Genomic DNA, 15,759 nt, shown 5'->3' on the forward strand with positions numbered 1-15,759 from the left:
TGATTTGTAAGAATCAACTGCTCTATAAATGTCACTGTGTCATTATCTTCATGTTGGCAAATCATGAGCAGACTTTCAATGTCTCCATTTTTCCAAGTTCTTGATCAGCTCTCACCTTTATTGTGCTTCTAGGTGCCTGCTCTATGTACACACTGAGGGCCAGAAAAGGGAACATGGGACCCTACTATAAATAGTAGCATGATAGACATGTCAACTACCGATTGAAGAGAGTTGACAGTCCTTCAGGGACACAGTAGGTTGCATGGGAATAGAGACAAAAAAAAAATGTGGGGCTGAACATCTAGGGTGGCCCCTGGAACATGTGTCTAGGATTCTTTGGATAAAATTAAAAAACAGCGTGGCTTAATGCTTTATAATTGGCAGGCTGACAAAGGATTTGGGAGTGGTGCTGAAAAGGGGCAAAGAATGTGAGTGGGTGACAGGCAGAGAACATAATAATGGCTGGGTGGAACACAGAGACCTGGGAAGATGCAAGTAGGAATTAGTCCAGAGTTGTCACAGAAGTGCAGTTTTATAGTTATCTCAGAACTAGAAAATTAAAAGGGAGAACAAACATTCCAGAGAAACAGTGCGTCTGTTTGAATAGCACTAAACAGCTTCCAGGTATCACAGCCATCATGGTTCTAGAGTATGGGATGAGCATAGCAATATATAGAGTGCATTCTTATCTCATTGGTATTTGGATGAGAAGATACTAGGATGAATACATTGATAATACAAATACCAAATAGTACTACTAAAATCCAGTCTGCTGACCTCAAGAAAACCTGCCATCCCCCACCTCTGTGTCAAGTCTTAACTGCTCCTCTGCCCATGGCTGGTCTCATCTCTACTACCAGCAACTTTTTTTTATAAATGATTTTACTGAAAAGATAAATAAGTCAGTCCTTCTAAGAGAGATGAAAAGCATGCCTGAGAAAAAAAAAGGAGGTGAATTCCACACTGGAGATGCAAACCTACGCCTGGAGACACAAAGCCCAGAGGAAAAAAATGGCACTTTTCCCCTGCTGTCCAGGAACAACCCTAAGTGGGCTATCTGCTTTCTCACCCCAGTGGCAGGTCCACATCCCATCCAAGGGACATGTTCTCTTTGGTCTGGGAGCCTGTCCATCTAGTGACTCTGAGTACAACCTGGGAATATAATTAGTAGTGACAAGAAGGAAAACACCTTTGCATGGCTGAGTAGAAAGATGCAAGCCCTTATTCAGATGCTGGATTGAGTAAGGCTCAGGTCCAAAATGAAAATAACCACTTAAGACAGAAGGCTGAACTTACCTCATGAAAGTCAAACATTTTTTCTGCAAAAAGACCACTGGCGATGCTGAGTTCATATTCCTTGTGGAATGTGTTTATATCGGAGAGAATTCTTTTCAGCTGAAATTGGAGTCCTGGCTATTATTAAAAAATATTCATAAAAATGTATTATTAGACTGAAAAGATATGCATACTCTATTTATGTAGGATGTGAAACATGTATGTATATTGGATAATAAAATAATTAAAAAATAATGGCACTATAAAAGCATCAAATGAATCTACAATTTCTTACCCTTTTTCACAGTAGTGTCTGTGATCAAAGTTAATTAAAGGATTTACTAAAGTAAATGATTAACCTTAGAATAAAATTATTAACTGAAGACAACGAATTTGCCTACTATGTGCTCTTAATAATTCATTTTACCTATGTAAGTTGGCTGTGAATATCAAAGATAAAAGTAAAACATTTAGTTCCACACTACCTTGCCCAAATCTGGCCAATACACAAGTAAAATATTGGTAAATTAATAATCAACAAAGATAATATTAAAAAAATCATATTTGAAATATTTGCAACATGGAAATCTGAGTGAAACATGTTCCTTTGCTTAAAAGGACAGGGAGCATAATTAAATGTGTCAGTGAGACAGGAATTTTTCTAAATTTAGACTTACAGTCTGTTTTCCTAAAAGAAAACATTGTCTTTACCTGAGTATTAGAAGAGTTTCCATGTCCTGACATGGAATTGGTGTGAAGTACCTGCAAATAGGGACAAAGAAAACAGTTAACAGGTCAGGCTGAACAAGAAGGGACCTGGGGAAATAAAATAAGGTGTGGAGATTTCATTGGTAGTCTGTGTATGTGTGTGTGTGTGTGTGTGTGTGTGTGTGTGTGTGTGTGTGTAGGGAGAGAGAGAGAGAGAGAGAGAGAGAGAGAGAACATAGAGCAGGAAGGAAATGTGCAGCTACCCTATTGACTTGGTTAAAACATGTGGTTCATTGGAAAAAGTATAAATTGAGAGAGTTAAATCAATGGCTACCAATGAAAGTGTTGAATTATTGTAGTTTACTCATTCTGGGGGAGTAATTTAATAAGTACTCACTGATTAAACTTGGACAAGGATAAAAGGGGTCAAATAAAAAGCTTTGTTTAATCATGTGGGAGGCAAGATTAAGGCTAGTCACATGGGGGGGGGAAGCATAATACAGAGAATTGTTATTGACTATCTAGAAATTCCTCAATGTGGAGCTAAACTGGGACTTGGGAGATACAATTTTTGATCCTGCAATTATTTGAAATAAAATAGTTTTAAGCTTTTCCTCTTCCAGTGTGGTTCTCACAACCCCATTATTCTAATAATTGTTCTATTCCCAAGTCTTTATTTTCTGTTGTATTTTAGCTGAATTCCCTAGACCACATGTGTCAAACACACGGCCCGCGGGCCAAATCCGTCCCGCCAGGCCTTGCAATGTGGCCCGCACCGCGCTGTCATCACTGCACTCCGCTGCGTTTCCATCACAATGACAGTTTATGACTGTTCAGTAAACCATTCGGCCTGCAATTTAGGCTGGATTTTAGATTTTGGCCCCTTCTCTGATTGAGTTCAACACCCCTACCCTAGACCCTTACATCTATGGGATCTGAAATGCAAACTCCTCTACGAGGAAGTGATAAAGGGTACTACCCACCTGGCAATCACTTGTGCAAGTGACTGGGTTAAACTGAATGTGTGCTGCCTGGGCTTGGATGGACAACACAGAGAGGCTACCCTGGACTCCTTTAACTTACATTTGCTTTAAATGTCTAAATAGCTGCCAGACAATGATGGAGTTGTACCATAGTCTATTTGTGATTCCTGAAATCTTATTGGTTGGATTTTTTGTAGAAATATGTAGGGTTTTTGTTTTTTTAAGGGACTCTGTATGCTATATTTGAACCATATCCCTAGTGGACAGTGGGAGTAAAAAGAAGGGGAATTTAATTAAACAAGTCAATCTTCTGATCAGTGCCTCTGTGAGGGCTCTTGATCTCAAGGCTTCAAACCCCTAATTCATAGCAACATCATATTGGCTAGGGCACTGGTCAGCAAACCATGGCTCATGAGCCACATGTGGCTCTTTGGCCCCTTAAGTGTGGCTCGGTGTTAGAACCACTTCAAAACAGACTTGCCCAGGCAGAAAACCGACTTGTACTCATGGACCACAAAGTTTCATTCGCACTGTACGTGTGCGCCCGCACATGATACAATATTTTGTCAGAAGAGCCACACTCAAGGGCCAAAGAGCTGCATGTGGCTTGCGAGCTGCAGTTTGCTGATCACTAGGCTAGGGAAAATGGAACAGCTTGGAAAGAGCTATGAAAACTTAACAAGGCCATGAGTGTCACTATTAGTTTTAATAGGTCACAGAGAACTGGAACCTACCACATTGCTAAATCCTCTTAATCTTGAATAATAATATGAGATGGAATGAGAGATAAGGTAAAATCAACAAGGCAGATTTATACAAATTAGTAGTCAACTTAAAATTCTCAGTGAGGTCTTTGCAGTCTGAGTGTCATTTTTCCTTCTAATTGATGTTATGAAGCATGAAGAACATCAGCCCCCTTTCTCATTTTGCTTTGGCCAAACACAAAGATTTTCAATGCTTTAAAGAATGCTATGTAGGGAAGGAGGTGTGGTAAGAGATCAATCAAAGGACTTGTATGCATGCATATAAGCATAACCAATGGTCACAGACAATAGGTGGGTGAGGACATGTGCTGAGGGGCAGGAGCAGTTGGGGAGAGGTTAATGGGGTGAGGGGGGGGAGGAGACATATGTAATCTTTTCAAACAATAAATAATTTAAATTAAAAAAAGAATATTATACAATAGTTATCTCTTCCCAAGTGGTAGAGTTGTGAAGGTCCTTAAACAATTCTGTTTCACAACTTTTGGGTCAATTTCATTGTGACTATGACTCCTCCATTGGTGAACATGGAGCTGGTAACTTGTCTAAGAGAAGAAGGTTCAATGAAGACCTTCCATTTCCATGGAATCATTTAAATTTTTGTTACAAGGAGAGGAAATAAAAGCATGAGTCTTTATAACTTCAATTATATCATTATCATTTTTTTTTCATTCTGCAATGTAACATTTATATTAGAAACTGGATGAGTTTACCTGTCAGTGTCCCTGAAATGAAAACAAAAACGTTGCAAAGAGAAGCTATCACCATCAATCACCTCAGTATAGGAATGGAGAGGGAGAGAAGCCCAGCCAGTGTGTCCCCCGAGCTTGCACTTAGCTGGTCCCTTGTGTGTCTTTCCTTTCTAAGAAGTGGGCCAGAGGTGAGAGGATCAAAACAGCTTAGGAAGAAATATTTAAGCAAAAGAAGGGGGAGAAAGCATTGGAAGTCATAATCACTAATGTGTAACCTTGAGGAAAACATAAATGACTTTGTGGAAAAACCTTTTGAATGATGTATGTCCCTCACCTTTAAACATTTTACTCACTCCCTCATGAAAAGAACCTAGTAGTTAATGTGAAGCATAGCAAGGACAAAAAAAGCTCTTCCTTTTCGGCCAAAATTCCTCCCAAAGTCAGACTAACTGTTTTAAATGTTCTGTAGCTTTATTTTTTAAATAAAAGTAAGAAAGAAAGAAAAGAAGAGTATAGAAAAGAAAAAGAAAAAAGGGTCCTAACATCATTATTGGCTAGATTGGCAAATGGAAGTAAATGAATGTACTAGAAAAATAAAATAGCATCATAAAGTGTCAGGACTCAATGATCCCAATGTCTCTTCTGAGCTAACGTTGTGGGACCCAGACAATATAAAAAGTATATGAATCTCCAGAAATCTTTCTTCACTTTTGAGAAAAACTTTAATAGCATCAATATTTAATATAATTCTTTGATCATTTCTAATTTTACTCCATTTTGAGACTAATTTGGTTGTTTTTTATGACATTTATAATTCGCTTTTAGTAAACTAGACTGATATGCTATTAAGGTGGTATATATCTGTTTCCATATTTTTCAGAATTCTAATTACAGATCCAATAATAAAACTACCATATCTAAAGATGAATAATAATACTAATAATATTTAAATGTGTTCAATGTAAATAAAATTTCAATGGGCATATTTACCATAATTTGAAAAGCTAGGAATCAAAAACCTTAGTGTCCCTATGTAAGAAAGTCAGAATTTCTTTATTTTAAATAACTGGTAACAAATACATTCAGATGATGGCAAAAAGAAAAATTATGGACCTATATCATGTAAGAAATTTCAGGAATTTAGGATTGAGGGTAAAAAAAAAAAAAAAAAAAAGATACTATGAGTCACCTATATCTCAATAGCTTCTACCTGTATTTTCATGCCAAATTACAAAACTGTTATATCTTCCCACAGAAGAAGAATTTATTATAGTAATTATTTTTATAATGTTTTGGGTAAAACACAATTGTATTTTAGAAAATTTAAATTTGTATAACTTTTAAATGATATTATAATATAAAAACATGATTTGGGATAAAAAAAATTATGACATACTGTATTTCAATGGAAATGTTTTGTGAGAGATGAGAGGGGCAAGAAGCTCCCAAAAATAGATTTTTTATATTAAAACAAGAAAATACAGCTAAAATATAGCTAAATAAAAGAATATGAAACTGAAGACATGACTTTGTAAATCAATATACTTTCTCTGGTTCTTTCAAGTAGCTTCCAGGTCACCTTAACTCCACAAAAACCTCACTTAGACCAATCTAGACTTTAATACTATTATCCGGTAAAAGGACCAAGCTTTGCAGAGATAACTGGCCTTCTTTTGAGCCAAGAAAATTAAAGGACTATAAAATATCACTGTTAGTAAGCAAAGATATTTTAGTATCATCTGGAAAAATTATTTAAAAAGAAAAGTTTAAAGGGAATTCTACTGGCCCAACTGCGACCATTTGAACGTCAAAAGAAAAAAGACTTTGGTCCATGGTAGTACTCAGAGGAGACATATAGATGGATGTCATAGTGGGAGGAATTGGTGAATGAAAGGAATGACAATGGCCTCCATGTGTAGCCTGGTGTCTCTTCTGCTGCTAAATTTTGTTAACAAAGTGTGGGAAACCATGACCATGTCACTTCCCAGTGCAGCCTCGCTCAGGGCAGCATAGGAGAGTGAGCTAATGAGCACTTTCCAAAGGTGGTAGTGACGATGTGATGACCATTCGGGGAGGCTGCTATTACCCTAGTGCCCTATTATGTTCTTTATGCCCAGGTCACTTGCATTTCAATTAGTATTTCATTGCTGTCTCCTTGGAGCTTTTCTTTCTCACCCGTATCTACTCAAGCAGTGGTTTCTGAGCTTTTGTGTGCACCTAGGCCCTAGGGCGCTTGTTTAACAGAGATAGCTGGGACCCATCCCCATGGCTTCTGCTTCAGTGGCATTTGCATGTCCAACAAGTCCTCTAGGTGACACCACTGGTCTGGGAAACACTTTGATAACATATTCTAAGAAAAAACAAACAAACAAAGAAAAAAACACACACACAACTCTGCAGTCCTGGAAACATTCTTGCTGACTCCCAGCTGAAAAACAAGGGCTGTGAGCTATGTGCATTCCTCACATGTGGAGAGGGGCTCATTGGTATGTCCTCACTGAGCTGGGACCATTAAATATACTTGGGGCAGGGTAGAAGGAGAACAAGTTGCCCTGAAGATTCATTGCAGAAACCACAACTGAGACTGACCTTATCCATCTGAGCAGCACCATCGCCTCGTGCACCCAAGCGGACCACGGCCAGGGCAGTGAAGATGCTCAGAGAGGAAAAGAAGACATTTCCGTTTCCTTGGTTGTTATCCATCTCTCGGAATAGATTGAAGCAAAATTCTGCATTTACTGCAGCAAGAGAAGCCATTATGAAATCAAGTGTCGCCTGGAGAAGAATAAGGAAAGAAAATGAGTTCCAAGTGTATTTTTTGTGTGAATATAATGGGTGTATATTCTTTTAATTTTTAAAATTTTTCATTTCTTTAGCCTTGGTTGTAACCATTTAATAACTTAGAACAACAACACCAACAAAAAGTTCCTTTGGTCCAGTATTCTTACTGCCAACACTCTAAAACGATCTCTTCTGGCAACCATATTATAATACACTCTTTCCCCCCCCACATTTATATTCTCTAGTGCAATGCTACTGTGTTTCTGTCCACAGTCTCATATTCTTATCTAGGACAAATTCCTATTTCTCCTTGATGGCATTTCTATCCAGTGGCCTCTGATATTTTGTATTTTATTGAATTTATTGAGGTGACACTGGTTAACAATATTATACAGGTTTCATGTACACAATTTTACACTGCATCATCTGTACACTGTATTGTGTGTTCACCACCTCAAGTCAAGTTTCCATCTATCACAATTTATCCCCTATAGCCTCCTCCATCACTCCCACTCAACCTCCCCTCAGCATTTTAAAGTTCTAAGCAGACACATTCATGGGCCTATTCTAAAGTCACCCCAGATTTCTAAGCTGTTTGCAGTACAATAAATATTACAACATTAGACAGTCTATTAAAGGGCTATAGTCCTGGAGATTTAACAGCACTTTCTTGCCCATTGCCTCCATCATAGTCTGCATATAAATTCTTAAAATAATCATACATCCTAACTTTCTTTAGAACCATCCTAATTTCAAATATTATACATTTTTGGTCCTATAAGTATATTTATTATTTTCAGGCCATTTTCTGCTTATTTTCATAATGGAAATGTAATTACCATTTTATGTATCACAGACATCCATAAGACTTTCCAACACAGAGTTCTATCTCTTACTAGAGAACCTAAGGTATAAAAGCAAATGTAGAATCCAGAATAAAAATATTATCTGAATTCTTGATAATGTTGTTTCTGTCCCCACAATGGAATTCTTTGGGAAACTGTTTTGGTATTTTTTGCATACTTTCTCCACTTCCACAGTAGAGGTTACTCCAGACTATACAGATTAACATGAATATTTTAATTATTCCCCTTGTATATTCTGTGATATCACATCTGATAGTGTGGCAACTTCCAAGAGACATGGACCCCTTAAGAGACTCAGTCCTAATTCCAACCCTATTGCTAATAGTTATGTGACCTGAGTCAAGTCTTTAATTTCTCTGAGCTTTTAAATTTCATCGTATTCAATGAAATGATCGATTGACAGGACAGAAAAACATGCGTTCTTCTAACTTACACCCGTAAGAAGACCACACCATAACCGGCATTTGGGGTGAAGGGTCAGGGAATGGGGTGGAAACAAAAGAAGGTCAGAAAGAAGGGCATGCAAGTGGTTTGAAACAAGAATATTTTAAAATTGTCATCTGAGTTTGTTGAAGTCACAAAAATGTAATGCCTTTTAAAATTAAAAATGACATTAAAACAAGTTTTCAGTTTCTATTTTGCCAAATGGGAGCTTGAGTTTAAAAGTAAAATTGAGAAACAACTCTATAAAATGACTGACCTGCTATAGATGAAAGCTGCTACATTTCTTATTCTCTAGAAAATGCTAACAATCTGTTCTGTCCTGTAAACCAACAAATTGAAAGTTTGAGTGTTTGAGAACCCCATATTCTGAACTTTGGAATTTCAAGCCTTGAGAACATCACCAAGGGACAGGCCATAAATGAGAATGTCTTTCAGGATCAAATTTAGCACTTATCAATTCCAGGTAAGTTCCACTCTACAGTTATACCCCCAGGAATACAGGGTGATAAAATCTCCCTCCACACAAACTTTACTCCGAGAAAGAACACCTATGTTCCTTTAATAGCTACCTGAAACACATTTAACTAATTTCACATTGAATCCAGTGAGCAACATTGGCAGTGTCTAAAGTCCCCAAACTTTTCAGGGATTCAAAATCATATTTTGCATCTGAAATATAAGTATTGTTTCTAAAGTATGAAAAATGGTAAAATTAAAGTTAATGAGCATATAAGTAAATACACTAGTTTGAAGCACAAGTTGGTTTTTATATTAAATTTAATAGTCATAAAATTTCTTTAATTTTGGAGAGAAATTGTGAGCTAGATTATCTTGAAACAATTTCTAAGACTTCACGTTGATTGCTAAAAATCATAGTATATGAAATAAATCACTCTTTGAAAACTAACATTAAATGAAAAGTCATAATAATCCTTTTAAACTATTTACAATGAAAATTATATTTAAGAGAGAGTTGTGGGTATATTTTAATATATTTGATATAATATGGACAAGAATCTTTAAAATAAGACCTGAAAGATTTTTAAGTGACCCTGTTAGGGGACCTGACTGCTTGGTCCAATGGTGTCTGGAAGTTACTTTATACTACCATATCCCAAAGCACAAAAACACATTTTCTGTACATTCTTCTTTGCTCAGGCTTCATCTTATCTTGTTTCTTTACAAATTTATGTTTTTCTATTTTACCTTCTGGGATGGAAAAAAAAACAAAAAAAAACTCTTTCAAATCATCCTTTAAGTTACTTTCTAAACAATAATCACAAATTTTCAGTTTCTAATGTTTTAGTCATTCTGGCAACTTTTCACAAAACATACATAACAGAAAAAAAACTATCCAGAAATATGTGGATTCAGGCATCAAGTACATTTTTGTAATCACTTAGATAAGTTTTATGGCAAAGAAACCATACTAGAAAAAATAATCATTACAGAGACATATGAACCAACACATTCCTAGACCATTACCAGTTTTCAAGCAATGGCTTTTAAAATGATAAATGGCACTAGATAATATATCTTTAAGCAATCTTGTGCATGCATGTTGAAAATAAATACCAAAAAGTATGTTCAAGTCACATAATTAATTTTATAAGCTATATATAGGTGCACTGTAAGTTCCAGAAATGAATGCAAGATACTTTTCTTCTCACCTGACATAAAGTTGGAATCCCTTTGGCAAACAGAGAACTATATTTAAGGCTGTCTTAATTGTTTTGCAGCTAGGTTTCCATCCGGGACAGAAAAATAAATGTTAACATGGTACTAAAACTGTGTGTGTGTTTTTCTTTCTCCTTTAATTTCTTAAAACAACTCTTTGAGAAAAACACACAGCAAAATTCAACAAGCCATCAACAAGTACCTGATGAGTTGGGTCCTAGCTAAATAACTAAAGGAAAGTGAAAAGAAAAATAAATAATGTTAAGCTACAGAAAAGATATCATATGATACTACCTTTTATGCCACTGTCAGAATATATTGATGAAGGAAAATTCTTTTCATATGGTAAGCACTTGGCTTTTTATAACTTTATATTTTATTGCAAGCATACCATATTCTTACGTTCCTTACATAAATACTTTAGCTCAATATATTGATATGTAGTTAATTTATAATTTTCAAGTTAATACAACTCAAGTTTTCAGTCCCAAACATCAGACTTGAGGACCTAGAAGTCCACAGAAGCCTGAAGCCTATTTGCTTACTTATGGTATGTTTCAATCCAAGAAATGCTTGATCCCTTTCTTCCTATTGTCAACACAAAAGGATAAGTATGTACTCACTAAAGCATCTTTTAAAATCTGATAAAAAGAAAGAAAAGTAATTTTTAAATAAAGCATAGGAAAAAACAGAGCCAAAACACATTCAATAAAATAAGAACTTACAATGATAATATTTCATGTATCCAAGCTTACTATACTTAATTGATATGTGCCTTAAATGTTTGATTAAGATATTATCTAATCATAGAATAATTTTGTCTATAAAAGGAAAAATAATTATATTTCATGGAATATTACTGAGGAAAAAAACTCCTGTATTTACCAAACCAAAATACACAGATTGGAGAAAAAAATGAATAACTACATGTTATATTTAGCATGTTTAATTTTTATCATTACCATACAAGTTAAGTGCTATAAATAGAGTTACTCCTTTACACAATATTTTCTAATCTTTCCATTTATATTAAAAATGTGGTTTCAAATATTAACAAATCCCTAATCAGATGTACACTTTGCTATGCAATTAAAATAGAGTTTAATTCTAATCTCAGCAATTAGTATATTTCAACCTACAATATTGGAAATATAGAGGCTAGCTTTGTACATAATTCCCCAAATGCTATTTATCATTCCAAGAGTTGAACATGAAGTGTTCAGCTGTCTTGATCTCCTGAATACCGTGCTACCAGGATACCACAGAAAGCCAGCGATAGACAGAGCCATGAGATAAAGAAGTTGAGAACAGGGCCAGGCAACAATTTGGATATCGTTTGATGAGTTTAGACTATCAGATACAGAGAAGGAGCATGATTCATTCACTGCTCTCTTTTGCCTCTCTCACCAGTGTCTGCAAAGACTTTTAAGTTCTGGGCTTCAGAAATATTTACCTTACTTTCTTCATAGAGGAAGTTAGCAGCTGGTTGGGTGAGTCTGAAAGAGTTCCTTGCAGGACTGTGAAATATAAAGCCTCTGACTCAGACACTCCCTCTTTGCTTTTGTGATGACCATAGTAGTTTTAAATAATGTCGTTAAGATGGACTTGTGTTCAGGCCCTTTTTGGAGCAAATTAAAAGAATCAGGTAGAGTATTAGCTACAGATCCCATTCAAAGTAGTCAAATAGATATTTTGTAATGAACCAAATTTCAGCATGAAATTTTACTCATTTCGATATTAATGTCACATTAATATCACAGTTCTTTCCTATTATATGTGTAGATAATCATGCATTGTAGTACAACTGGTATTTTTATATGTAGAAAGGTATGCTTTTCAAATTCAAGAACGGATTTTATTTTAGTTATTGTTTGTTAGATTCCTCTTTATCCTCCTTCTTCTCCTCCAATTCTGTTGCCTAGTAAGGAACATGGAAAAAGCCTCACCTTTAAGGTTTTCTGGTCTAACGGGGCTAAATGTAACTATCACAGAGGAGCATCAGTGCAGTCCGAGGGGAATGAAGAGAGCAAAGAGCTGGAGGAGGTGGGAATGGGGGGAAGTGCAGCTCTGCCTGGGGTATTGGGGATTGCCGGATTTGAGGGAGGTAAGTGAGCCGACTGTTTCAGGAGAGAACGGTTTTACTTTACATAGTGCTTCTGACCTTACCTTACACATTATTTCTACAAGCATTTGCACACCTAAATTTATTTTTTTAATATATTTTTATAGATTTCAGAGAGGAAGGGGAAGGGAGAGAGAGATAGAAACATTAGTGATGAAAGGGAATCATTGATCGGCTGCCTCCTACATGCCCCACACTGGGGATTCAGCCCATAGCCAGGGCATGTGCCATTGACCAGGACCCTTCAGTCCACAGGCCAACACTCTATCCACTGAGCTAAACCAGCTAGGACATCCCTACCTTTAACTGTATGCTTTAATGCTAAATGGAATAGCCTGACCATTTGAAGTTCTCTAAGATGAATATTCTATCAGATGAACAGATGTGTTTGGAGAACTATCTACCCCCATCTAAAGGAATACATTAGAGATGGGAACACTGAATACTAACCAAACAAAAAATAAACAAAATGATAATAACTCCAAAGAAAACAAAGATACACTGTGAAATGTGTATCATATCATCCTTTATAGTTCATCTGCGGATAATATTCTCTTCGTTGTAATGATTTAAATATGTTGTATTTAGCAAACTTTTATCTCCACAGGAGGAGACTGTGGCGGGAATGTGGGAACAGAGCTTCCAAGAGGCAATGATCCTCCCACGAAAGGAAGTGAGTTTCTAAGTATGAAAAGCCTAAAAGACCAGCACTGGCGTGTTATTTAGTTTCCTGGAGGAAGATACAATAAGCAGCATTAAAAGTCATTGAGATTGGAAATAAGTATACATAGACCCTTGAAACCATCGCTAAGAATCAATCATATCTCAATAAAGTGTTGTTGGTGTTTTTTGTTTGTTTGTTTTTAAGGCAGTTGAGAGTTGCTGCTCCTGTTAAGAGGGAGGCAGAGTGGGAAGGGGAGGGGAGATAGCTTCTGTTTTACGTAAACTTTTCGGTCTCATTTGGACTCCTCACTCCTTAGATAATATATAAGCTTGGCATAGATGAAGGATAAAATACTAGGTGGAGGTTAAATCCCAACTCAGCAGCTCTAGTAGCTGTGTGATCTGGAGCAAGTAACTTCATTTCTCAGAGCCCCCATTTTCTCATCCAGAAAATAAGAATTCAAATCAATTATATTTTCATTTTAAATGCATATTTCATATATGTGCATGTAAGTATATAATCATCTGCATGGCTTTGGTGCAGGATAAACCTTCAATAATTTTCATCCTTCCTGCCTGCCTTCCTTGGCCACTTGACTGACATTTATAGTGTACTAAAGGTTATTACCCTACTACATACAAGGTTGGATCACTTTAGCCATTTTATAGCATGTACCTCCCAGAACCTGGGCTTTACTGCTACTACCCCTCAGCGTAATAGTACTATCCATCTGAGGCAGATAATACACTTGCTTTATCATTACGGAAGTGGGGAGAGCTTTCAGGAGTTGAGGACAATAGTAAGTAAAAGCTCAGAGACAAGAGCAAGGAGAGACAATGATTGACAGCATGGAGGTTGACATGTGGAGGGAAGGAAAAGGTGATGAACATGAGACTTCCCTGAGACTTTCTTGGTTTTAGCACCGAAAGTTCCACATCCTGGAAACCTTCCAGTCTTGGTGAAGTTCCCACTGGGATGGTTCCATTCTGTCTGCCACAGTTTCCAGGGCTTTCTCCAGACCATCACTTACCTGGGGCACCCCAAATCTGTGCTCCATGCCATAACACGGTATTCTATTCTCATGTCTTGAGGCACATTAATTATATTCCTAACACCCCAAAATATTTTCATATCAGCTCACTGATACTCAAAATCACTATGAAAGGAGATATGTGGGGTCCCACGCTACAGTTAGAACTCAGGCTTAGGAACCAAGTCAGGAACAAAAGAATACACAACAGAGTACCTTCTATGAAAAGATCAAGCCAAGCAAAATCGTATTTTTAAAAATTCTTACATGAATGGGCAGGCTAGTTAAGGATATGATTGCCTCTACTTGCCTCTAATGGGAAGATAGAATTTTATTAGTAAAAAGATGGGGAAAGAGCTGGCAATGTTTTATTTGTTAAGCTTCAGGCCTATATTGAATGCACTTTGATGTGTCCAAGTTGTAATTTCTAAAAGTCTATCAAAAAATATTTTTTAAAAATAAGATGCCTCTGAGATAGGATCACAGTGCTTGTGATATAGTAATCGATCTGAGAGCATGATTTGATGGAGGATGGGCAGGGACCCTGAGCCAAGAATAAACAGAGTAGCAGTGAAATAAAGAATAAATTGCCACAAAAAAAAAGAAGAAAAAAATACGCCAAATAAAACCAGGAAGACTGACAGACATGACATGTGACAGAAACCAGGGCTCAAGGTACTCCCTCTGGCAACCCCAAAACCTCACAAGAATTCCTGGCAGTGACACATGCTGCTTCCCCAGAAGAACAATCCCTCCAGAGGAGCCACCTGGAGAGATTTCAGGCTTCTGAAGGTGATCATTGGCATTTTCTCTTTTTCTCAAGATTCAGTAGTGAGCTTATCTCTCACCTAAGGCAGCAGAGATGGGAGCAGCCTATCTGAATATGCAAATCAATAATGTGTGCACACTGCATCTGGTAGAAACAATGATGAGAATCAGATCTCCTTCCCCAAAGTGGTCCGTTCTTGCTCACAGGTAAATGTTTTCCCCACCCACTTAAGAAGGCTACAATGAAGAGCTGGGTAGTAGTCTGATTAACTACTCTCTATTGAAACCAAGAAAGCACCTCAAAACTGATATTTTTTTTCTAAAATCCTTAGAATTGGGTTTTAAAACCAGGAAGACTGACAGACATGACACATGACAGAAATCAGGGCTCAAGGGAGTCCCTCTGGCAACCCCAAAAGGCTGTCCTGAGGTACAAACTACACCCTGCCCAAGCATCTGTTTGTTGACGTGTAGGCCTAACTTCTCAGATGGTTTCCCTGTGTCAAAGTAAGTGCTATCCCTAAAGAAGCTTATAAACATTTAGCCTTTGCACCAGGTTTCAAACTAGTATCTAAGGAGGTCACTATGAGGTTCATTCAGTTTGTGTTGGAATCAGATTTAAGAGATAACTTTCCCTTCTCTGTTCTTCCAATGTCAATGCATTTAATGTAGCCAAACCGATGAATGCCAGGTCCACAGTGTTTATCAGCCTGTGTCAGCACATACCTCTGCTTGTGAGAGGGACATCACTTGACTAAAGCAACACAGCAGTGACTCTGGGAGTTTAGCGTACAATGTTATTGCAATGTGTCATTGAGCTCTTGTAGTCGGATTTCTTCCAACCCTATCCTGTGTAAAGACTTTTGGCACAGAGACCTAAAATTGAATTTAAAACAATATTTTCATCATTCCTTAAACTCAGATGTTCATTTGGAACCCAAACTATTGTATTTTGGCTGTGGCTTCTCTTTGTACTATTCTCCATCTT

The 15,759-nt window shown here is 36.9% G+C and overlaps 1 protein-coding gene across 5 annotated transcripts in view; it reads right to left on the reverse strand.

Annotated features, from left to right (window-relative positions):
• Window positions 1–15,759, reverse strand: part of SERPINB7 (serpin family B member 7) — a 41,999-nt gene that overhangs the window by 9,969 nt on the left and 16,271 nt on the right. For 2 of the 5 annotated variants that reach the window (XM_036418822.2, XM_036418823.2), the window contains exons 2-4: window positions 7,009–7,194; window positions 1,987–2,037; window positions 1,297–1,413 (exon numbers count right to left, since the gene is read on the reverse strand). In XM_036418822.2, coding sequence (XP_036274715.1) covers window positions 1,297–1,413; window positions 1,987–2,037; window positions 7,009–7,176 — 336 coding nt within the window. In that variant the 5' untranslated portion in view covers window positions 7,177–7,194. Of the gene's footprint in view, window positions 1–1,296; window positions 1,414–1,986; window positions 2,038–7,008; window positions 7,195–11,640; window positions 11,793–15,759 lie in introns of those variants that run through there. The other 3 variants (XM_036418821.2, XM_045574454.1, XM_036418824.2) reach the window with 3 other exon arrangements.

The sequence above is a fragment of the Pipistrellus kuhlii genome, unplaced genomic scaffold (assembly GCF_014108245.1).
Source record: "Pipistrellus kuhlii isolate mPipKuh1 unplaced genomic scaffold, mPipKuh1.p scaffold_m20_p_6, whole genome shotgun sequence".
NCBI lineage: Eukaryota > Metazoa > Chordata > Mammalia > Chiroptera > Vespertilionidae > Pipistrellus > Pipistrellus kuhlii.